This window comes from Pseudorasbora parva, chromosome 10 (assembly GCF_024679245.1).
Source record: "Pseudorasbora parva isolate DD20220531a chromosome 10, ASM2467924v1, whole genome shotgun sequence".
NCBI classification, from domain to species: domain Eukaryota; kingdom Metazoa; phylum Chordata; class Actinopteri; order Cypriniformes; family Gobionidae; genus Pseudorasbora; species Pseudorasbora parva.
This window is the reverse complement of record NC_090181.1, coordinates 18103364-18127269: the sequence shown is the minus strand read 5'-3', so window position 1 is coordinate 18127269 and position 23906 is coordinate 18103364. Positions and strand designations below refer to the sequence as shown.

Here is a 23906-nt window from a genome sequence, read left to right as displayed (position 1 = left end):
CCTTTCATGGAAATGGTTTTCCCTGGTGTCTGTGGCCTCTTTCAGCAGGTTAATGTGCCCTGCCACAAAGCAAAAATAGTTCAGGGATGGTTTGAGGAGAACAATGAGGGTCAGGCTGTTTTGGTAGCAAAAGGGGGACCAATACAATATTAGGTCCTAATGTTATGTCTGATCAGTGTATAATATAATATAATATAATATAATATAATATAATATAATATAATATAATATAATATAATATAATATAATATAATATAATATAATATAATTTATCACCATAATATATTTTTTTTAGCAGAGCAGCTTGCATTTTTTAAATTCAAACAACCATTGTCAACATCAACATCTGCAGCACAAGAACTCAGTCCATTAATTTTCTGGATTTTTCCAGATTATATTCCGGCAAATATTTACTGCCACCCTGTGCACCATTGCACAAACTGCAGCATTTCTGTTCCCAAGCTTTTCTTATTCTGAGTGACCTTTTTTTATTTTTTATGTATTTAAAATTTTCTGTTCTTTTATATTACAGTACATTATGTGAAGATAATTTTATGGTTTTCTTTGGCATCTAAAAACATATACCTATAAACAATATATTTAATTTCTTTCGCTCAACACTATCTTAACTAAAACTTGTGAATGTTGGGAATGCTTTTTATGCTTAATTTGTGAGGAATGTGCTAAGAGACGTTCTGTCACTGACCCTGATGTTTTCCCATGGAATTATCAGAGAGGAGTGTTGCAGAGCCACTCTTATCTTTGTGTTTACACGTACTTGCTCACTCTTATGCCTGTTTCTTGCAGGGTGTGTGAGATGAAAAATTTCAGAGAGACCACCAGTGAGCAAACCTCCATTAACTCACTTGGATCTATTTACTGGCTGGGACTGCAGCGTATTATATAGTGGGCACTGAAATTCAACATAAGGTAAGTCCATTTCATAAGCAATACGGTGTCATGCAGGTGGTACAGACAACAACGAGACAACTCAAATGTTACCTTTAAAGTTGTTAGTTACAGGAGATGTCACAGTGTGACTGTTTTCTCTCTGGTATCAACTTTGAAACGAAGGTGGCCGTTAGATAGTTTAGGGAAAAGACAAACTTTTGTGCTCTTTTGTGTATTTGCTTTACAAATGCTGTTATTGGTATGACTATATAGTTGCTTGTTTGTGCTTATATGTCACAAGATTAATTGACTGCGGAGGCATTGTCTGTTATTGAGTCCCACTTGTTCCATTTTATGAGCCTTTGTGAATCCAATAACAGCTGCTGCTACATTTTCCAGTCAACCTTGCATTGGAATTTGTGTTAGTATGTGATTGTATACCAAAATTAATGTTCTATTGTGTTTCCAGTATGGTTGGAGAGAAACTTGTGGCTTGCATGTTGGTCATTATGTTAAGTGTGACACTAATGAGGTCAGTTTATGGTCAGCACATGCCAGAAGAACCATGCTCAGTCCAGATCCTCGTCCCTGGACTCAAAGGTACTACAAGTAAATTACACCACATTAGCTCATCTACGTATGCTATGACACTAACTGATTTGATCAAATGTAACTATAGTTCTGGGGAAATTAATTGTGATTAATCACATCCAAAATAAAACTTTGTGTTTACATGTGTGTGTGTACTGTGTATAATTATTATGTACACACACACACACACACACACACACACACACACACACACACACACACACACACACACACACACACACACACACACACACACACACACACACACACACACACACACAGTAAAAAAATAAATAAAAAAATCAGGTCTCCAATTGAACATTTTCTATTTTTTTCAGTTGGCCAAAATGAATTTCTGTGAATTAATTGAATATATATATATTAAGAGACATTTGCATGTATATACTGTATGTTTAATTTATCTTATATATAAATATACTTTTTTTATAAAAGTATAAAAAAATTCTTAAATATATAAATGAATGAGCGTGTATGTACATATACATAATAATTATACACAGTACACACACATATTATGTACACACACACACTTTTATTTTGGATGCGATTAATCATGATTAATATTTCCCCAGCAATAAATGTAATACATTTATTTTATCAAATATACATTAAGCACAGTAATATGTGAATTTTTTTTGCATATAGGCCTTATATCATCTTACTATTTGTGACTTTAATTTTTGTTTAATAAAATCTTAACTCTTGCCATGATATTCATCACACTGGATGTGAAAATTCTAATTGAATTAAACTCTTGGATACACTATATTTGTATTTAGCATGACGGTATCAGTGGATACAGAAAATGTGTATGCTGTGTGCAGGATACTACTGCAACAATAGTACAATGTTGTCATGTAGGTGAAGCAGGAGAGAAAGGAGAGAAAGGAGCACCTGGGAGACCTGGGAAAGTAGGGCCACCTGGAGAGCCAGGTAATACTAAACTGTTATGAGGGGTTAATCGAATTCAATCACATGCTTTTTAAAGGGGTACTTCAGAGCTGGGAAGATGAATCTGTATTTAAACTGGGTCATCAATGTATCAACTGGGTCATCAATTAGGGATGGGCATTTTTCCTAAATATTGTATTAGAATATTTGGGCTCATAAAAATCGAATATTCGAATATTTGTTTATTTAAATTAGGTATTTTGAGAAAATGAGAGAGATGTTTCTTTTTTCCCCCTCAATAGTCACCATTTCTGAACAAGCTTATGGTTAGGCAATGTACACAACATGCTTACATTATATCTTAAGGTTTTAAAACATTAAACAGTGTGTAAAAAATGCCTAAAGAACAAAAACATTTTAAGCTCAAGGAGCGTGAGCGGAAAGAAACACTTATAAAGCAGAGCGTGTCAGTTAGCCTGCAGAACGTAGGCTACACATATACGTATATGATATAGCCAACCAACATGTGTGTGTTTGATATGGCTGACGTGTTTACTATGTATTGTTTCAAAAAAGGAAGCATTTGTCTCGAGATGGGCTTACCTGCACTCCTGAACGCAGTGATCGCTCATTCCACTGGCGTTTGGATTTCATGTGATTCTTGTTTGTGGTGGTGATATTATGATAACTCAGTAATTGATTTCATCAAAAGTAACTCCATTTTGTAACATTTTCAATTTTCATCTAAGTTATTCCAAACATCGCAAGGCAGACGACGACATTGTGATCAAATGCACTTAACTTATTTACCTGCTCCACAGTGCCACCCAGTGGATTTAGTTATAACTGCGAGATTTAGATAGCCTGACAAGCCAGACCCACATCAAGATGTTTGGTCTGGAAACTCACCATAGACAGGGCTCAATTCGAGGGGCGGGATAAACGGTTGTCTTTCAAACTCCCTCTGCATGCGATTGGATAGCGCTACACCAACCAGAGCAACGAAAGTGAAACAGAGCTTGTTGATAGATTAAACATTCACCGTATCCGGTCGGCTAAACTCCGAACACATCTTCCCTTTTTAAGAATGTCTTCAGTGCCGTTCTTTGTTCTTTTCCTGAGAGAAAAGCTTAACTCCAAGACTTCCAGAATCGCAGTCAAAGCTGATTCGAAAGACCTCGGCCATTCGCCAGTTTCTGTGTTTACTAGAAGCACGCAAACGCAACTCGGCCGTCGTCATTATGGCCCCGCCCGCCGACTCTATACACGATGTGATTGGCCCGTCCAGATTGAGAGGAATACAGCTCAGAAGGGTATTGGGAGTTCCTAGACGACACTTGCGAGCAGATTAAATTTGCTAGGGTGCGTCTAGATTTCTGGGCTAAGATTTAGAGGGATTTCTCATGGATTTACTCATAGACCGATTTACTGCATTTACAGCCAGCAAATCAATGCAAAAAAATTCGAATAGTATTTGAATATTGTTAATATAATATTAATTACAGATCGAATATTCGTGCACACTCCTAGTAGAAATGTGAAATTATTTTTGAATTTGGTGCCTTCTAGACTGAGAAAAGACAGAAAATGTATGTTTGTCTCATGGGGATGAAAGACTACAATTCCCAGAATGCTTCGCTGCCCTGTGAGGCCATTCCCAAAGCCACCAACTTGATTACTGTGACTGAGTTGGAGAAAACTGAACGTGTCTGTTCGATATAATGAGTGAGTCACCGCGCGAGTATCACAGCACTGAGCACTAACTGCAGGGGTCAGATAAATGAGCTGATGAGCTCTCGTGATGAGAACTGAGGTAATCGTGACTACACTCGCGGCATACATTCACAACCTGAGTTCAGTCTGGCGCGTTTCAGTTCATGCCTTTGCAAGCTTAACTTTCATAGAAATTAATTTGAGAAGTTTAAAGACTTACATTGCTCAGCATAGCTCTGTTTAAATGAGTGCCTGTAGCGGAGCTGAGCTGTGAGTGTGATCTCCCATTCCCCATGCGCGGGTTCAAAACATGCGGAAATGGCTCCCCCTGCTGGCTTTAGTCTTTAGCCTTTGGCCAAACATTCCTCCTATGATGCAAATATCGTCAATTTGCATTATAGGAGGAATTTTTCCAGAAATAAAATGCATAAATCTCTTGTCTCAGGGGGATATGAGGGGGGAAAGCACAATCATTTGAATATACTACTGATACAAAGCCATATGCTAATCGCTGAAGTAACCCTTTAAGTACAATCTACTTACATGATGAAACATGTTCTTTATTAACCTGTAAGGAATGTTTTAAAATAAATTGCAAAATATTCAAACTAAGTGACCGAAAAGGGAGCTGTCAAATGCGTACGCTTTAAAGAGCCCTCCCTTATCTTTCTTTTAGATAGCTGAGGTCATGTGAGCCAGTATTGACCAATCACGACTTGTGTTTATAAATGCGTTTAATGATTCAATATGCTAATAAACAAGGGAATCAAACTCCATTAAGGAAATTGCTATATTCCTTGGTTCCAATCCATGCCTATTATTTTTGTACATATTACGTTTGTTCTTTTTCAGGTCTCCCCGGAGTCAAAGGCCAAAAAGGTAGTCCTGGACGTTATGGGAAGATGGGTCCCTCTGGACTTAAAGGCAAGCTTGTGAAAAAAACCTGCAATTCTGAAAGTAATCAGGCTTGTTTTGTGTAACTGCTTAATGTTTTTTTTAAGGTTTAAAAGGTGATATGGGAGATCCAGGACCTAAGGGCCCAAATGGAGAACCAGGTAACTTTTGCTAATATTGAATTAAGTTCATCTCAGTTTATAATTGGTTTGAACTCAATAGGAATCGGTTTAATGCTTGGAGTGCTTGTATGAATGGTCTCATATTTAATTTGTCTCCCCAGGCGTCCCCTGTGAGTGTGCACCCTTACGGAAAATGATTGGTGAAATAGATATTCAAGTGGCGCAATTAACCAGTGAGCTGAAGTTCATTAAAAATGGTATGTCCTAAAGAAAGAATGAACCGCTTGCTCTCTCTACCAATGTTAATGAAATTCTTATAATGTGAAGTTGTCAAGTTGATTCATACAGTTGTTCGTTGTGATGTGCAGGGAGAATACACTTAGACAAAAGTATTTAGCCATTAGCCAGAAGCTCTTTTGTTTGACTGTCAGAATGCACTTGTGTGAACGCTGGCTGCTGCGGTGTGATTATAGAAATTCAGATCCTCATTTTTCAGCACTGCCCTCCCCCGCAGCTGTCGCTGGCATCAAAGAGACAGACAGCAAGGTCTATCTGCTGGTGAAGGAGGAAAAACGCTACAGAGATGCGGAGGTGTTTTGTAAGGGGCGAGGTGGACACCTGGCCATGCCCAAGGATGCGGCGGCTAACAGAGCCATCGCTGGCTACGTCAATGAAGCTGGCCTCAGTAGAGTGTATATCGGCATTAACGACCTGGAGCGAGAAGGCCACTTTGTGTATGTGGAGCGTTCACCCATGACAACTTTCAGCAAGTGGAGAGAGGGCGAGCCAAACAACGCTTCTGATGACGAGGACTGCGTCGAGATGGTGTCTTCAGGCGAGTGGATCGATGTAGCTTGTCACCTCACCATGTACTTTGTGTGTGAGTTTGACAAGGACGCAGTATGACTTACCTGAGGATCTAAAGGGCAGAAAGTCATTTAAAAGGGTTTAAAATACTCTATTTTCAAAGAAGGCTGAAATTTTATTGAAAAAGGTACAGCATTTCTATCTTTTTATGTCTTTTGAGCAGTCACAGCAGTGTGACATGATGAATTTTATGTTTAAAACAACATCCAGGTTACACTTTATTTCAACAATCCACTTTAGACCTTCTACAGCTACATGTCAACTAACTCATTATTAATTAATAGATTGTTACAGTAGGTTCGATTGAGGTGTTAGGGTTCGCGTTAGCAGAATAAGTTGCCATGTTGATAGTCAATAAAATGTGTTGGCGGATCATCAAAATATGTTAGCAGAAGCGTTAGTAGAAATTATGCAGACATTAACACCCGCCAACCCACCAAATGCAGTGTATTTCATGTAATGCAGTCACTCCTACTAACCACTTTGGCAGTTTGAATTGTATGTATGCGAACCCGGACCACAAAACCAGTCATAAGTTGCATGGGTATATTTGTGGCAATAACCAACAATACATTGTATTGGTCAAAATTATTGATTTTTCTTTTATACCAAATCATTAGGACATTAGGGAAAGATTATTAAAGATGATTTAAGATCATCTCCATTAAGATAATTTGTTATTTTCCACCGTAAATATATAAAAATGTATTTTAGTAGTAATATGCATTGCTAAGGACTTCATTTGGACAACTTTAAATGCAATTTTTTTCTATTTAGATTTTTTGGCACCCTTAGATTCCACATTTTTAAATTGTTGTATCTCAGCAAAAGGCCAAATAAATGGCTTTCAGATGATGTCTAAATCTCAATTTTAAAAACAAAAAAATGGCCATTATTGCTGGTTTTGTTGTCCAGGGTCTCTTATGATATAGCCTATACATTTGTGTTCCATGGGGATTTCCGCCTGGATTTGGCCTAGCCTAATTGAAAAGCTTCCCATACCCACATACAGTGGTCTAAATACACAGTTTTGGTGTAATTTTAAAGGAAACAATTTGAAGTTACACAAAACACTGCTAAAATGGATGTAATCCCCCTTCATTTTAAAATAAAGTGTTACTTTTAGTTAATGTGATTATAATCATAGTTTGGGGTCGGGTAAGAATTTTGAAGGTTTTTGAAAGAAGTCTGTTATGCTCAGCAAGGCTGCATTTATTTGATTAAAAAAATACAGTAAACTTTTTTCCCCCTGTGATGTCAAAGCTGAATTTTCAGCATTATTGCACTGCAGTAGTCTTCAGTGTCACATGCTTCTTCAGAAATCATTATAATATGCTGATTTGGTCTCCTAGAAACATTTATTATAATTATTAATGTTTAAAACAGTTGAATGAATATAACTGATGAATAGTTTAATAGAACAGTGTTTATTTGAAATAAATATATTTTATAACATTGTAAATCTCTTTACTGATCAACTGAATGTCCTTGTTGAATAAAAGTATTAATGTCTTTCAAAAATAAAAATAAATAAAACATCTTATTGACCTCAAAATGGTGCAAAATTACTGCACACACCTTTTAAAAAGATATGGAATATTTGTACTTTTATAATGTATTGGTCACATACATTATACAGATCAATAAACACATGTAGATTAACTATTTTCCAGGTGTTATTGCAGACTGCGATAACTTTATTGTGACAGCGAGAAATGTACTTGTACTGAAATGTAACAAATCAAATGTACTAAAGTACACAAATGTAATCAAATAAATGGCAGAACAAGACTTTCTTTATCTTATTATATTTACAATTTTAGATTCCATATATTAAACCTCTTTCTTTTACTGCTTTTCTTCCCTTTTTTCTTTATTCCCTAGCATTGGTATTTAAATTACATGGTTTATTAATAATATACTGAATAGGTCAGCATACTAGACCCCGGCCTAACAAGAGCAAATTTACATAATGCTTAGTCTTCTAGACTGAACTGTGGGACTAAGGTGAGGGATTGTATTTTTTGTGTCGTTCCATAGAAGTTTAGGATGAATTTAATAGGCATACGTTTTTATTAATGGAAGAATATACACATACAGTAATGATGATTTATGTCCATGATTTTTGTCAGCTTCCCAGTACGATTTTAATTATGATAATAAATTATAATTTGTGTGTGTGTGTGTGTGTGTGTGTGTGTGTGTGTTTGAGGCACTAATAAACTTTATATGGAAGGTTTCTTCTTTTTCTTTACGCCGTGCAGTTTGTTTGATATAGTTGTAATCTGGCGCTCTCTAGTGGTCATGTCATTGCTGTTTTGCACTTCCTCTATATGCTGCTGATGACAAGGTCAAACTGTCCTGGAATTAACTATGCATGAAAATATAACAGAAGGCAGGAAATCAGATTAATTTGTAGCAAAGTGGACAGGCTACCATTCTCCCCTCCCCCTCCATGAATCGTTAAAGACGGGAGGGTGCTGGAATTTCTTAACAGGTCTTCAGTAGGGACTTTTCAGACATAATCAGGCGAAACTGATCTGTTATTCTACACTGTAAGACCAAACAGACAATGGCACAAGGAACCTATCCAACTATAGTGACCATAAATTTGCTAACCAGCTTTAAATAAGCTTGACCAGTGACATATAGTTTTATAAAATATAAAATAATAATATAAAATAAACCTTTGTCCATTTATCTCGTCGTTGCAACCACTATGGTATGGCCATTTTGATAACCAGCATTTTCAAAAAGTGAATTAGGCTACTAAGAAAAAGGTCAAAGTTCAAAGAATCATGATTTCCTAAAAAAAATAAAAAAATAATAAAAAACTGTACAAAGTGGCACCCAACCATTTTATATGTTCTTGTGAAAAAAAAAATCAGAAAAATAAGTTATATAACATTTTTTTTGTAACATTCTTTTGTGAGTTAGTGCCTTTGCTTCATTCGTGAAATAACACAGCAAATTAAATTAATTTAAATAGGTTATTAACCTAACAAAATCTGGTTGACACCTAGGCTGTATAGCAGAAACTGATATGTTTGAAAAGAGGTCCTACAATAGTTTACAGTGCTACGACATGTGTAAGTAATACGTTTATTAAAATTTAATCTATTGTTTGGTGGTTGTCTAAATTGGGTTAATTGGATGCCTGACCACGGTCGTCGTTAAATATCCAGTTACCTCAGAGGCAGAACTAGAACTTTTTTTTTAGACGACCCAAAAACAGTTATAGCGATTCAATAATATATTGAGTTTGAAAAGGAATTGAGGGTAGGTCTTTTACTTGCTAAATTTAGGATTTTTCACAACTGGCTGCCTCAAGAACACGGAAAACAACGTTTTAAACAACTCACAACAACTTTCGGCTGTGGTTACTAAAATTGTGTTTTATTTCTATGTCTTATTGGCTTTTGGTATTTTCAGCTCCACCCCGTGGGTTACAGCAGGATAGTTTTGGTTCATAATGTCTCGTCGAGGGTTTCATTCACAGCTTTCGCCAACCAAAACGGTTACTGTGTTCCGGAACGGAGATGCTTTTTACCCCGGCCGAAGGTTTGTCATCAGTCAACGCCAATCATTCACTTTTGACAGCTTCCTGAACACTGTCACTCGAGGCATCACAGCTCCATTTGGGGCAGTGCGAAACATTTACACCCCTAACAAGGGTCACCGGGTGGTGGATCTGGAACAGCTGGTGCACGGAGAGATATATGTGGCAGCCGGAGCAGAGAGACTGAAAAAGATGGAGTAAGTTTGTTTATTTATATGGTAATGGTGAAATTATAATGGAATAAAGTAAGTACGCTATTATAGAGTAATTAAACTGCTGTGGTTTTGAGATGAACGGCACACACATACACACGTTTATTTTTTATTTTTATATGGGGACTTTCCATAGACAAAATAATTGTTATACTGTACTGTATATTCTATCCCCTAACCCTACCATCACAGAAAACTGTGATTTTTTTTTTTCATAATGTAGTGGTTATCACACACACACACACACACACACACACACACACACACACACACACACACACACACACACACACACACACACACACACACACACACACACACACCAATCATGCATAACATTATGACCGATGTTAACAGGTGAACAGGTGAATGAATAACACTAATTATCTCTTCATCACAGCCCCTGTTAGTGGGTGGGATATATTAGGCAGCAAGTGAACATTTTGTCCTCAAAGTTGATGTGTTAGAAGCAAGAAAAAGTTAGCCTGACTAGTAAGGCTGCACGATGTTGAAAAAAAATTACATTGCGATATTTTTTCCCCCAACGATATATATTACGATATTGAGAGCCATCAATCCAGGCTGAAGTCAATAATTACCATTCCGTGAAATTAATAATTTCACTAATAAGCAAGCTTCATTACAAGTGACAAAAAAAAAAATGTTGGAAAGTATGTGCAAACATGAAACTAAACCTCCAGTAGGTGGCAGCAGGTGACCGTCTTAATGAGTGAGTCACTGAGTCGTTCATTCAAACGATTCATTCAAACACTGAATCGTTCACACTTGTTGCTATGAAGACGCAAGAGGGTAATCTAGCACTCGGAAAGCGTTCCACCCCTAGGGGCTGCCATTGCTGACCAAGCCATCACCTGCTGTTAGCATCCCATTGACTCCCATTCATTTTTGAGTCACTTTGACAGTGAATAACTTTACATCTGAGGCGTTTAAAGACTCCATTTATCTACTGTTTATTTCTAAAGAAACACAATGCATAAAAGGCTCCATTACCTTGTATCTTACACTATCGCCCCGCAGAAGCTGTTTTTGTAAAAATAGGCTAACTATTGCGTCATAACCAACGCGACTCTGTCGCACAGTTGAGAAATTACCGTATAGACCTGAGGAGACGCTCGCAGGCAATCTTTTACTGTCTATGAGACAGTCGGGGGGACGTGGAGACATAAAGTCTGATAAAGTCAAGGGAGAAGAATGGGGAGAAGCCCATAGTGAGCCAAAAGCAACGGGAGAAAATATTTAAACAACGGGATTCAGATTTCACTTTCCACAACTACTAGAAGACCTACAGCTGTCCGACAGGTTGCTCACGTCACATCTACGTCGTCAAGCTCAGTCTGAGCCTGCGCAGTTCGCTCAGCCATCAGGAAGTGAGTGCTCCTTTACTGACATCACTTAACGCCGTAGAAGGCAATGGGATAGCTCGGTCCATTTCTTTTACTGTCTATGTGAAGACGTGTTACGGGTCTGCTGTGAACGATTTTCACAACTGAAATGGAACAAAAGCACTAAATATTGCATCTAAAATAAGTGACTTTAAGTGAATGGTAATTAGTTGTTTATGGAACTGTCATATGAAATCAGTGTCATTTTCAGTCGTGAATATATTCAGGAAAGCGCTCTAGTGTTGTGATTTCTCCTCGAGAGGCTGCACGAGCGTGAACAGCGCGACCGTATTATTATAATCAGTTCAACTGTTCATTATATATTATCGACAATCGATCGCCACTTACACTAAATTAATGCACAAACATTCTTGCATTTTGGTGATTCGCTAGGTATTTTTTGTTTTAATCAGGTTCTTGTCCGTCAGTCAAGTAAAATTCTCTTTCACTTGTCCCTTCAAAACACACACATGTCCCGGACAAGCATTCATGTCGAGCCCTGCTTTGTATTCTTCGTAAAGAGCTTGTGGTGCCGTTTTAAGTGATCACCCAATATATTTGAAAATATCATGCAATATATTCACATATATGGGATTTAATATTTATATTTTCCAATATATTGCAATATATTGAAAGCGGCAATTAATTTGTATATTTTGCAATATATTGCTTGAATATATAATATATTTTATAATACCATCAATATATTATTCCATATATTAAAATATATTTCAAGAAAATATATCGGTAAATATATTTTCCTTTCGCAAGGGCAGACAAATTGGTGGTGTTTTCTTGTTTTGTGGCTACAAGACACTCCATAAAGTACCTCTTTTTGGTCAACATCCTCCTTTATTTAGCCGAAATAGTCCCAAAAAGATGATTTCTGGTACAAACATTTTTTTCCCCCTCTTCGGATCCTCTTCGTCGTGCATTTTAGCAGTGAATGTTTGGCCGTGAGCGGTGAGCAGCGGCACAGCGAACCAATCACAGTGCAGGCATGAGGAACGTGCATGTCACTCCAGCAGGGCTACCCTTCACATCGCATGTTCCGGCGATGTGACTATCGCGCGCACATCGCGATGTCGATGTTAAAACAGAATATCGTTCAGCCCCACATCAAGATGTTTGGTCTGGAAACTCACCATTGACAGGGCTCAATCCGAGGGGCGGGATAAACGGTTGTCTTTCAAACTCCCTCTGCACGTGATAGGATAGCGCTACACCAACCAGAGCAACAAAGGTTAAGCAGAGCTCGTTGACAGATTAAACTTTCGCCGTATCCGGTCGGCAAAACTCAGAACACATCTTGTCTTCTTAAAAATGGCTTCAGTGCCGTTCTTTGTTATTTTCTCAAAGAAATGCTTAACTCCAAGTCTTGGTCAAAGCTGATTCGAAAGACCGCCATTCGCCAGTTTCTGCCCCACCCACCGACTCTATACACGATGTGATTGGCACGACCAGAGTTTGGCGTTTACAGCTCAGAAGTTAATTGAGAGTTGCTAGACGACACTCGCGGCAAATTTGATTTGCTGCCGCTAGGGTGCGTCTAGATTTCTAGGCTAAGAAAAAGTGGTCAAGCTTAAAGATGTGAGCAACTTTGACAAGGACCAAATTGTGTAGGCTAGACGACTGGGTCAGAGCATCTCCAAAACTGGAGCTCTTTTGAGGGTTGTTCCTGCTCTGCAGTGGTCAGTGTCTATCAAAAGTGGTCTAAGGAAGGAAAAGTGTTGAAACGGCAGCAAGGTTATGGGCGGCCAAGGATTATTGATGCATTGGGACCGAAGGCTGGTCTGTGTGGTCCGATCAAACAGAGGAGATACTGTAGCTTAAATTGCTCAAGAAGTTAATGCTGGTTCTGATAGAATGGTGTTTGTTGTGTATGACGCTGCATAGCCACAAACGAGTCAGGGTGCCCATGCTGACCGCTTTGTAACGCCACATGATTACAGAGCCTTAAAACTTGTTAGCGCCAACTAGTGGCAGATTTCTTTCATAATTCTTACAGACCTCTAGGACCGTGAGTTGAACACGGCATGTGAGCATCAGAACTGAACTACAGAGCAATGAAAGAAGGTGGCCTGGTCTGATAAATCACAATTTCTTATACATCACGTGGATGGCCGGGTGTGCGTCGCTTACCTGGGGAACACATGGCACCAGGATGCAGAAGGCAAGCTGACAGTGGCAGTGATGCTTTGGGCTCAGTCCAATAAAACATCTGTGAGATGTGCAGAACAGACAAGTCCAACACATGTAGGCGCTTCTATATATATATATATATATATATATAATTATTATTATTTTTTTTTTTTTACATCTTAGTCAGCTGGTGGGCCAAATCAAAAGTCATGACAGATCAACTTTGGTCTGCAGGCATGTTTGGGTTTATTTCAGGTATCGAGTACACATCAGCGTGTGTTGTCCTGGTAAGTCCTACAAATGGCAAATGGTATGTCCAGACAATAGCAAATGATTGTACAGGAAAAAAATCAGAGCTTTCTCATTTACAACAGGCTTAAATCAGGAAATATAATGCTTATTTTAATAACTAAAAATGTTTCTAAACAGAGGAAAAACATTTTTTCTAGAAGATGTAATTTCTTAAAATTTGTTTAGCTTATTTTGTGTTAATTGTGACCTGGCCTTATTCTACAATGTACTACCCTATACTGCCATAATAATTTACTTTACGAAAATTACATTTCAAAGCCATGAAAATATTAAATATTTATTTTATATATTAACAAACAATATTGGGTGTTTTTATTATGTTAACGATACTTTCTCCAATTCTTTGATAGCTATCATCACACAACACAGAAACCACCAAAAAAGAAAAGTGAACCGGTAAGAGTCTTGGAACCACAGTATTCAAAACATTTTATCATACTATAATAGTACTATATTTTCTATATAATCTAAATAATTTTTCCTTTTCAGTGAGTTTATTTGAGTACATATATCAGAACGGTAAAGGGGAAGCAAATATCTGAGTAAAATCATGCCATGTATTATAGTATGTAGTATGATCATTTGTTTCACATCTTACATGACTTTATTGACTCTGATACATCTCTCCGATAGAATATCACTGCGAGGTTTCTCCAGACTGTAGCGGATGACTGATTTCATGCCTCTTGTTGCTGAAAACCATAAAGTGAATGTGTATTGATATCTCCATTTGAGTCAGCTGTTTCAATCCATTTCAAACTATCAGGGAGTCAGTGTCTGGGGCAGGCTGTTTTCTGACTACTCATAAAATAATTTTAGAAAATTGTTTAGTCAGCATTTACTATATATTATTTGCAAATGCTTTGTGTTAAGCTCTCTCCCCTCTGATTTCTTTTAATTTTCTAATGTATACAGTAAAGTCATATTCCAAAATGCATAATCCACAAGAACCCACATCAGGATAAAGTGCTTTCTGTCTTTATTCGGCCATTAAATGTCTCTCACATGTTTTTGGAAGTAATGAAACAAATTATTTTCTCACCTATACTAAATGCAGTGACTATATTATGTATTAAAACAGTATATGAAACAAATCAAAGCTGCAAAAATACAAGTGGTTACAGCTATTTAACATTTTTGAGCTGTCTGTTGGATAATTACCAATACCACAATTTAGTGTTAAACCCCGCGCTCGTTCTATTTTCCTGCAGATTTCAGTTCCACTCCTGTGCACACACCACTTGTAATTTTCATACAAACCCTGGTTCAGGTGTTTTTTATTGAAGTTGGAGCAAATCTCTGCAGGAAGGTACACTATCATGAACAGTAGTGTAAATAAGCATCACACGTGCGCTTTTTTCTCTGCCGCATAAGGTCTATAGGGTCCAAGAAGACGCAGGCTTGGTACTATTCAAACTTTGGACTATTTGAAGTGACTTATTAAGCTAACAGTTTTTACAACCTTCCTCAGAGACCAAAATGCAGTCGACCATAATAGAGCAATAATCATAAAAATACCCACTTAGGGTGACTTTGCTTGAGGTTATGGCACTATATGTCACTGTCTGACGCCCTTTTAGCTCCTTGTTTCCGTCTGTACAACAACCAACGCAGCATTTAAGACGGCTGATAGAAGAAAACCAGATGTGTAAGTGCCCTAAATGAGTAGTGGAACAGTTATTGTCAGTGATGCTCAGCGGGGTCCTGTTCATTTGTCTCCACTGCAGATCCAACCTGTAGTTCACAGCAGAATAATTGTCCCAGCTCGATGGAAGAGAATCAGTAATGAGTCGTGCACCATCAAGTGAGCCCTGCTTTTAATGTGTCCCTATTGGAAGTCTTCAGTGGCAAAACCCTCAGGCTACGGCAAAGTCTAATTCTTTAAAACAGTATAATACTGTCTAATGGTATAAAATCAGACCAATGTTCTCTGCTTTATTTAATTATTTATGTCTAACGGCATCTAATTTGCTCGCATGTTGTTAATTATCAAAGGATCATTTTTGGAAGCACAAATGTGTGGACTGAGTTCCTAAGTGCCAAATTTGATTATATTTTATAGTGTTTTTACCAATGGACATATCTTGGTTCCTCCAGCACGGGTGCTGATTCCAAAACACACGCTTGCTAGCTGGGAAAACGTATTGGCCATGGTGACAGAGAAAGTTCACCTTCGCACTGGAGCTGTGCACAGGTATGCGCTGCATTCATAAAATTAACATGTGTAAAATGAAAGACAATGTTGGTTTCAATCCTTTCAGATTGTACATGCTGAATGGGAAGCCTTTACGTGGAGCATATGAGCTGCAGAACAACCACTGTTATGTTGCTGTTGGGGCAGAGAGGTTCAAGGCTTTGCCTTATCATCTGGTTCCAAGCAGCTTCACTGATGTGTAAGGATGATTATGAGACCAGATAATTGCAAAGAGAGATGTATAATGCCCTTTTAGTGCACTTTCTTATAGTAAAATTTGCCTTAATTGCTCATCTTTTGCCACTCAAAACCCATTTTACTTTCTTTCTTCCATGGAGTACAAACGTAGAGGGACTATGGAAAAGTAGTCAACAAGCCATATGATTGATTTTGCAGAAATGTCATGAGATGACACTACTGTTTGAGTGTAAAAATAATCATGAAACATTTATTATTATTATTATTAATACTGAAAACGGTTCATTTTTATATTGTGAAAACTGTGATACTTTTGCTGAATAAAATAAAAAATACAAATCTTACTGAACCCAAACTTGAATGGTAGGTTATATTATATAGAAAAAAGACAATAAATCTATAAATAAGATAAAATAAATATATTTGTAAATGGCAGATTAAATTAACATAAAATATATATCTTAAATTACACCAATGAATCATAGAATTAATACAAATGCCAGAACTGACATCATAAAACTGGTTTCAAAATATTTATACATAATAAATACTATGTATATGTATATATATATATATATATATATATATAATTTTATTTATTTTTTTATTCATGGAAGAGAGAAAGGCAACAGGCTTGAAACAACCAGAAAATAAGTTTATGAGAGATTTTCTTTAAGTGACCAATATACCTCTTTTTTTAGGATCAACAATGGCATTCTTCCAGCGCTAAAAAAAGGAAAACAAGACAGAACTTTGGTAAGGATATTGAGAAAATATTATCAAACTATTTCATAGATAAAATATGCATATTATGGCATGGGTGTGATGTTACATTATGTAAATATCTAATACAAATGCTGGTATTGATTTGCATGTCAGTGGCTAATAGGCTAATTCTTCAGAAGGCGGGGATGAACACAGGCAAACGAGCGCGTTTTGGCAGTATACAGTGCCACATTAGTATTATTTGCTCTCTTGAACAGTAATATGGAGATTAAATATAGAACGGAGCTAATGTTCTGAACTAGTTTACAAGACACCAATCTTGATCATCACCTATCTCTTTCCCCTCTGACCGAACCCAGTTAGCGAGAAAATTCCAATTTGGACCAGAAATAAATTGACTACTGTTCATTAGTTCTGAAGATCAGATACTTGAGAAAAATGTTACCGTCACAGGATCTCAACGTCTCCAATCAGGCTGATCTGTGGCCGTGCGAGTTGGGAGCGGGTACATTCCCCTCATCAATCACTGTCTGTAGGAGGTATTGAGTTCTTCTCACCTCTCCTTTTTCAAACTGTCCCAACGCTCAGAGTTTGTGTTACTTGATCAAGTGAGAGCCGAACTCCCTCACCGGGGGAAGGCGTTGAAACCCTCCCCTGTACCCACAGAATGAGGATAAATTGTTTTGTGATAGTGTGCATGTTTGCTTGATGCTTTGGGATGGTCCAGACTACAACAAGAGCTAGACCTGGCAAATAAGTGATGGAGAAAAAATACACACTTAGTGGACTGGGACCTGGAGCCCTCTAAAGTAAAGTTTGAAATATCTGGTTATTGTAAATAAGAGAAATGACAGCAAACTGTTTGCCTGTTGGTGTTACAAGGGAAAAAACTTCTGGTTGCTCCATGTCTAATTGATTTCTCATGCTTCATCAACTTCATTGAGTGGAGGAAATAATTTGAAGAAAGTGGCCAATTATCTTTGATACAATGAAGATGGAATAGCAATCAAAGTCTCATCAAAGTGTCATTAAATTCCAAGGTGTAGTTCCATAATCTGTTTACATTTACCTGTAATCTGTATTTGCTGTGTGGCAGGGTGAAGGATCACGCAACAATGAAATTGGTGCAAAGCCCCCAGAGGGTGGATTTATTGGTCTGAACAGTGACAAACGTGGTGATTTAGGTGCAGGTGCGCTGGTGGTGTCCTTCTTCCTGGTGCCCTGGTGCTAGCGGTGACGTGGGTACGGCGAGGTGGCCGGAGCGTCACAGGCTGCAGTCTGGGTGAGAGAGAGAGACAATGATTAGCGTAGTGCTGCATGGAGATCGTGCTCAAACTGGTGTCCCAGAATGAAGGCCTTTATGTCCGGGCCTGATGGCCTGCAGCTGTGACGATCCGGCCCGTGCTGATCGTTTGCAGGTGTTTGCAATGAGTTGCCAGGGCGACGCTGATGAGAGCTCGGGAGACTTGTCACACTCCCCCCCCCTAAGCGTCGCGCTGGTCCTGTAATTAAAGTTAGTGGTGTACCTTGGGGAACATAGGGGTGGGCGGGGAGTGCGCCCTGTCTCCGAGCCTCTGGGACCCGATAGGGCCGCCGCCTCACGATGACCCCTGGTGGCGTTCGGACGTCGTGCTGGATGACGTTGGTGTCCCCGGACAGACTTAGGCAACGGCCCCACCAGGTCCATCCCGATTCGCTCGAAAGGTACCCCGATGATGGGAAGCGGAACGAGCGGGCTGGGGGGAGGAGCTCGTGGTGCGGTCCGTTGGCAGGTCGGACAGGCCTGACAGAAGCGCTTCACTTCTCCGTCCAAGCCTGGCCAGTGGTACCGGTCCCGGATCCGCTGGATGGTGTGGGCGACTCCCCGGTGGCCGGCCACCGGATGGCCGTGGGCTAGGTCCATGATCACCTCCGTCTTGGTCCTCGGCACCACGAGGAGCTCTTTGACCTCCCCCCTCCGCTGGGCGACACAGTACAACAGGCCGTTCCGAACGATGAAATGCGGGAGAGGATGGGGCGCTGGGAGATGGTCCCGGCCGTCGACTGCCCGGACCTGAGTCCAGCAGTTCTTGAGGCGGTCATCTTCCCGCTGGGCCTTCGCCAAGGAGCCCCCTCCCTGGACCTGTTGGAAGACATCAAAAACGGCGTTATGAGTTTGGGAGGGGGACTCACCATCTCTCCCGCTGTCCGATGCCCATAGAGCGGCCTGGGTCTTCCTCCTTCTCCGACCGCGTCGCTCTCGGGGGCGGCTCCCGGCCTGGCTGGCTGGCTGGGCGGAGGTCTGAAGCAGTTCTTCGAAGCCCGGCCAGTCCCGTCCGAGGAGTACGGCCACGGGAAGGTCCTTCACAATTCCCACTTCCAGCGGCCAGGTGCCCGGGCCAGCGGAGATCGTCACTCGGCGGGCCGGGACACGACGAGTGTCGCCGTGTACACAGGTGATAGGAAGCTGGGCTTTGGAGTTCTTCTGGGGCGGTAGGATGGCGGCCTCGACGAGACTGACCGAGCTCCCCGAGTCCAGAAGGGCCAGAACCGGCCGCCCATTGAGTTTCACCTCCGTTCGTGGGGCTCCGCGGGGCGGTTCTAGATGGACGGTGCAGCCAGCCAACCATGCGCGTACCGGTGTGCCCGGTTCCTCCGTGGGCATCGGCTCATCGATTGGGCCGGGAGCCGCAGGCCTGTGTACTGCGCGCTGGGTACCTTCCGGCGCGCGTCGCTCCTGGACCACCCTCCGGGGGAAAAACGGCGCTCGCTCCCCAGGGTCGCGGTGCATCGCCGCCTCCGCCAACTCGATGGCTTCGACGAGCTCGCCGATGGTGGTTGGGTTCGTCATTCCCACCACCCTCCTGGTGGGCGGCGGGAGAGCTCGGAGCAAACGGTCGATCGTTACGCGCTCCGCCACCTGACCCGCGGTGGTTGTTCCCTCGAGCAGCCAGTGTCGGGACAGTCTGGAGAGTTCAGCGGCCTGGGCGCGGGCTGGGCGACGAGGCTTGTACTCCCATTCGTGAAACAATTCGGCTGCTGAAATGGACGACAGCCCGAGGCGTCCGAGGATGTCTCTTTTTAATGCATCATAGTTGTCAGCCCTCTCAGTGGGCAGTGAAAAGTAGGCTCGTTGTGCCTCACCGGTCAGCAGGGGTCCCAGCAACCGCGCCCAGTCGCTCCGGTCCCAGTTCTCCTGAACCGCCGTGGTCTCGAATAGCTGCAGGAACAGCTCGATGTCATCATGGCTGGTTAATTTTGGCAGCAGCTGGGTTGCGCGGACGCGCGGATCAGGCAGCGGAACGCGCTGGGCAGGGGTGAGGCGGAGAGCGGCGACTTCCTCTTCAAGCTTTTCCTGACGAGCCATCAGGTGTTCGGTGATCTGTTGCTGTCGCAAACTCACTTCGGTAAGGCACTTGATAAGGTCGTCCATGATGGGGGAGGAGCGCCGCCTTTTTCTCCGATCCTGTTGACTGCGTGGGTGAGAAAAAACAATGTCAGTGTTGAGGGGGTGGTTGGTGATCCTTCACGCTCTTGCCCGCATTCTCCACCAGTGTGGCAGGGTGAAGGATCACGCAACAATGAAATTGGTGCAAAGCCCCCAGAGGGTGGATTTATTGGTCTGAACAGTGACAAACGTGGTGATTTAGGTGCAGGTGCGCTGGTGGTGTCCTTCTTCCTGGTGCCCTGGTGCTAGCGGTGACGTGGGTGCGGCGAGGTGGCCGGAGCGTCACAGGCTGCAGTCTGGGTGAGAGAGAGAGACAATGATTAGCGTAGTGCTGCATGGAGATCGTGCTCAAACTGGTGTCCCAGAATGAAGGCCTTTATGTCCGGGCCTGATGGCCTGCAGCTGTGACGATCCGGCCCGTGCTGATCGTTTGCAGGTGTTTGCAATGAGTTGCCAGGGCGACGCTGATGAGAGCTCGGGAGACTTGTCACAGCTGAGAGGTAAACAAACACTTTAATACATATTAGTTTTCCCGTCAGAGAATGAATGTAATAGTAATTCAGAGCAGATAAATAATTTGATGCATTTTATTTCATTTGTTTCTCATGAGCTTAAGAACATTTAGAACTCGGGAGACGTATGTTTGCATGCTTGAATTTAATTGTATTTTATGCATTTAAAATTCTTTACAAAACATTTGAATATATACAGTATATATATATATATATATATATATATATATATATATATATATATATATATATATATATATATATATATATATATATATATAGAAAGGTAAATAATTTATAATATAAATAAATATTATGACATCAATTTATTTTATTTATATATATATATATATATATATATATATATATATATATATATATATATATATATATATATATAATAAATTGATGTCATAATATTTATTATATATATATATATATATATATATATATATATATATATATATATAATAAATTGATGTCATAATATTTATTTATATGATAAATTATTTACCTTTCAATTAAAATGACAGTAAACACTTTGAACTGAAAAAAAAATCAGTTCCAGTAATTATCAAATCATCATTATAATTTGCAATCAATCAAAAAAAAAATTCTGCTTTTGTGAGCATAAGACAAATTAAAACATTGAAAGGAAGTTTAAATAAATAATTATATAAAAAATATTAATTTTCCAAAGGCCTTAATATTTTATACAAAACATAATGTAAAGGTTATAACAAAAGAACTTTGTATAAAAAAAGGAAACATAAATTATATAATTACATAAGGTCTGCATGCTTTCTTTTAAGAATGATATTTCCTCTTCATAGCATCCTTTCTACAGATTTTGTATTTACCACATGAGGGAGACAAAGACTCATCTTTAGTCTCAAATCAACAACCTCTTCCAAAAAACATTCTTTTATCCATGTTGTGGCTGCTTACATTATCCACTGTATGATGTCATTCCAATATATTCTTCCGTAATTCAATTTCATTATCAAAATGTTGATAATGAAATTGAAGTACATATGAATCTGTCTCATCTTCTTCAAGCAATCTATACAGTATATATTTAAGTCTATATTGTATTGTTATGTAAACTGCATGGAGGGGACTGTGTATTATTAGAAATCTCAGTAGTTGTTGTTTTTTTTCTTTGTTTTTTTTCATGTGACAGAGTTGGCACTGCACTGGCAGATGAAAGCAGTAGCACAGCATTTGCTGTTTATTCTCCTACTGGCCTAACAGATGTTGAGCTAGGTGTCAGCAAAGTTGACATGGGTGGAAAAGTGCAACAGTGACAAAGATGATCACACCCCTTGTACCCCTTGCCACATATCTGTGACATGCAGAGGCAGTAAAGCTGTCTCAGACCCTTTCTGTGCCACTGCAGGGCGAAGCTGTCTTCTCGTATCTCCAATGACTTGCTCATGTCAGACCTGCTGCTGTCCCTGCGGAGGCTTCCTGTTTTGAAGAAACATTGGTTTCTCAAGGGGATTGGTTGAGACCCATCCAGCTGCTCTCTGTCAGGCCTGTCCTGCTCAGGCAGGGGGTGTGTTTCGCTGAAACATCGGGGGGTATTCCATGCCTGGCTCCAGAGTCATTATCACATCGCTCTGGTTTGAAGCTCCCATCCCCCAGCTTATGCTGTACTTCCATGCTTCAGTTAGTAGGACATTACAACCCGTTCCGAGGCCTTGTGGAAGCCTGGTATCAAGAGCCGTATCGGCAGATCCCATTACAAATGGTCAACTGAGACTTGTTGCAGTTAATACCTAATACTAACATGCAGATGTTTCGAACACCATTTACACCTGGTTTTGGTGTCGTCCTGTTTAAAATGATTAAACCTTAGGCAAGCCTCATTTGGCCTATCAAATGGACAATATAGGCTTTTTCTACTTACTTTTAACCTTATAAACTCAACTGAGACTTTCTACTAAACGCCTTTGTTGAATGAAAACTAGTCTCACTTAACCCAGGTTCACACTGTACAATTTTGGCCACGACAAATGTTGAGAATCCTAAAAGATTCCTCTGATCCTAGGCCAAAATCGGGAGTCTTTGATCTCTAATTTGACATGTTCGCCGACAGTCTGACAAGCAACAGTCATAAAGATAAATCGTACATTGAAACTGCTTTAGCCAGACTTTTATCTGTGTGCAGAAAGTCTGGTCCACATTGCAGATTATGCTGCTGTCATGTGTATTACAATTATCATGAATGCAAGTTTCCTAGCTGGAAATTGGACACGAACTGCCTCTCAAGTCATATTTATGACTGGGAAACTCTGAGATCATTTTGATTACCAAGTTTCCGGTTAAGGGCGGGCATAAACTTTAAAAATGCTGGAGAAAACTATTGCTGTAGTGACTGTTAAGTTTTATTTGTTTTACCCACAAACATCTACACTGGCTTATTGGTGTTACGGTCATATATTTACATATACAAATATCCATTTGGTGCACTGAATGTATTGTATGCAAAACCCATTTATTTGATTGAAATTCAAGAATTGTCTGACTATCTAGCGCAGTGAAAGGTGATGACGATTCTCTGGGCGCAACAGCACTGGATATTCTTGCTACCCCTGCCTCCATGATTCATATTATTTCCAACAACAAAGCACCTGAATGTGACAAACTCATAATTACGACTCGAGAAGTGGAAACTGAGACATTTTTAGATGTCTTTTAGGCACGTGAAGACAGCAAAGTCTGGTCAAGAATTGCACACTTGATGAGAAAAGGGAAATCAGACCAACATGTAAAGTGACCAACTACAGTTTATTTAGTTTTTTTCATGCCTTTTATAGGTGGGTTCATCTGAAACCGATACATAGATAGCACAATAATAGATAAAAACCCACTTTTGCTAGAGGAAAAAATGGTTGGCGCCAGACACATGGTCCAAAAGGGTTGTACCTAGTCTCTTATTGAGTCATGGGTGTGTTTTGGGCATAACATGCAATAAACAAATTATAGTCTCATCTACCATTCCCTTTAAAAGCTGGTTGTGCTTGCACCATGGCAGATTTGCTATTTACATGTGGAAATTTGTGAGCGGAAAGACTGAATGCTTATCCAGAGAGGAAATTATTTTTAATATTTTAAAATGTTTGTGTGCCGCTGCATATCCCTGTGTGTGTAATGAGCAGATTGTGCGCACCTGCCTATAGGCGCATATTACTAACATGGCCTTTAAATAACACAAAAAATAGTGCG

General features: G+C 39.9%; 2 protein-coding genes across 4 annotated transcripts in view; both read left to right on the top strand.

Annotated features, from left to right (window-relative positions):
- The first annotated feature begins 796 nt into the window (after nucleotides 1-796).
- colec11 (collectin sub-family member 11) lies at nucleotides 797-7071 on the top strand. 3 transcript variants are annotated; one of them, XM_067455367.1, is made up of 7 exons: nucleotides 797-930; nucleotides 1361-1491; nucleotides 2365-2436; nucleotides 4960-5031; nucleotides 5109-5162; nucleotides 5285-5380; nucleotides 5638-7071. In XM_067455367.1, exons 2-7 carry the CDS (start codon nucleotides 1362-1364, stop codon nucleotides 6027-6029), a joined length of 816 nt encoding a protein of 271 aa, XP_067311468.1. In that variant the 5' UTR covers nucleotides 797-930; nucleotide 1361; the 3' UTR covers nucleotides 6030-7071. The 3 variants fall into 3 exon arrangements, with proteins under 3 accessions (XP_067311468.1, XP_067311467.1, XP_067311466.1); XM_067455366.1 differs by having other exon boundaries at nucleotides 5620-7071; XM_067455365.1 differs by having other exon boundaries at nucleotides 5605-7071.
- Nucleotides 7072-9462: 2391 nt separating this feature from the next.
- The window catches only part of LOC137090835 (doublecortin domain-containing protein 2C), a 48431-nt gene continuing 33987 nt past the window's right edge, over nucleotides 9463-23906 (top strand). Inside the window, exons 1-6 of the mRNA XM_067454783.1 lie at nucleotides 9463-9746; nucleotides 13969-14014; nucleotides 15346-15422; nucleotides 15681-15812; nucleotides 15880-16011; nucleotides 16712-16766. Coding sequence (XP_067310884.1) covers nucleotides 9463-9746; nucleotides 13969-14014; nucleotides 15346-15422; nucleotides 15681-15812; nucleotides 15880-16011; nucleotides 16712-16766 — 726 coding nt within the window. The remainder of the gene's footprint in view (nucleotides 9747-13968; nucleotides 14015-15345; nucleotides 15423-15680; nucleotides 15813-15879; nucleotides 16012-16711; nucleotides 16767-23906) is intronic.

Excerpts from the sequence above, each read along its gene's own strand:
- colec11 (XM_067455365.1), top strand. The coding sequence starts at position 1,362 with ATGGTTGGAGAGAAACTTGTGGCTTGCATGTTGGTCATTATGTTAAGT. Across the intron at positions 5,163-5,284 it reads GGGCCCAAATGGAGAACCAG|GCGTCCCCTGTGAGTGTGCA; the intron begins GTAACTTTTGCT and ends TTGTCTCCCCAG. Across the intron at positions 5,381-5,604 it reads GCTGAAGTTCATTAAAAATG|ATCCTCATTTTTCAGCACTG; the intron begins GTATGTCCTAAA and ends ATAGAAATTCAG.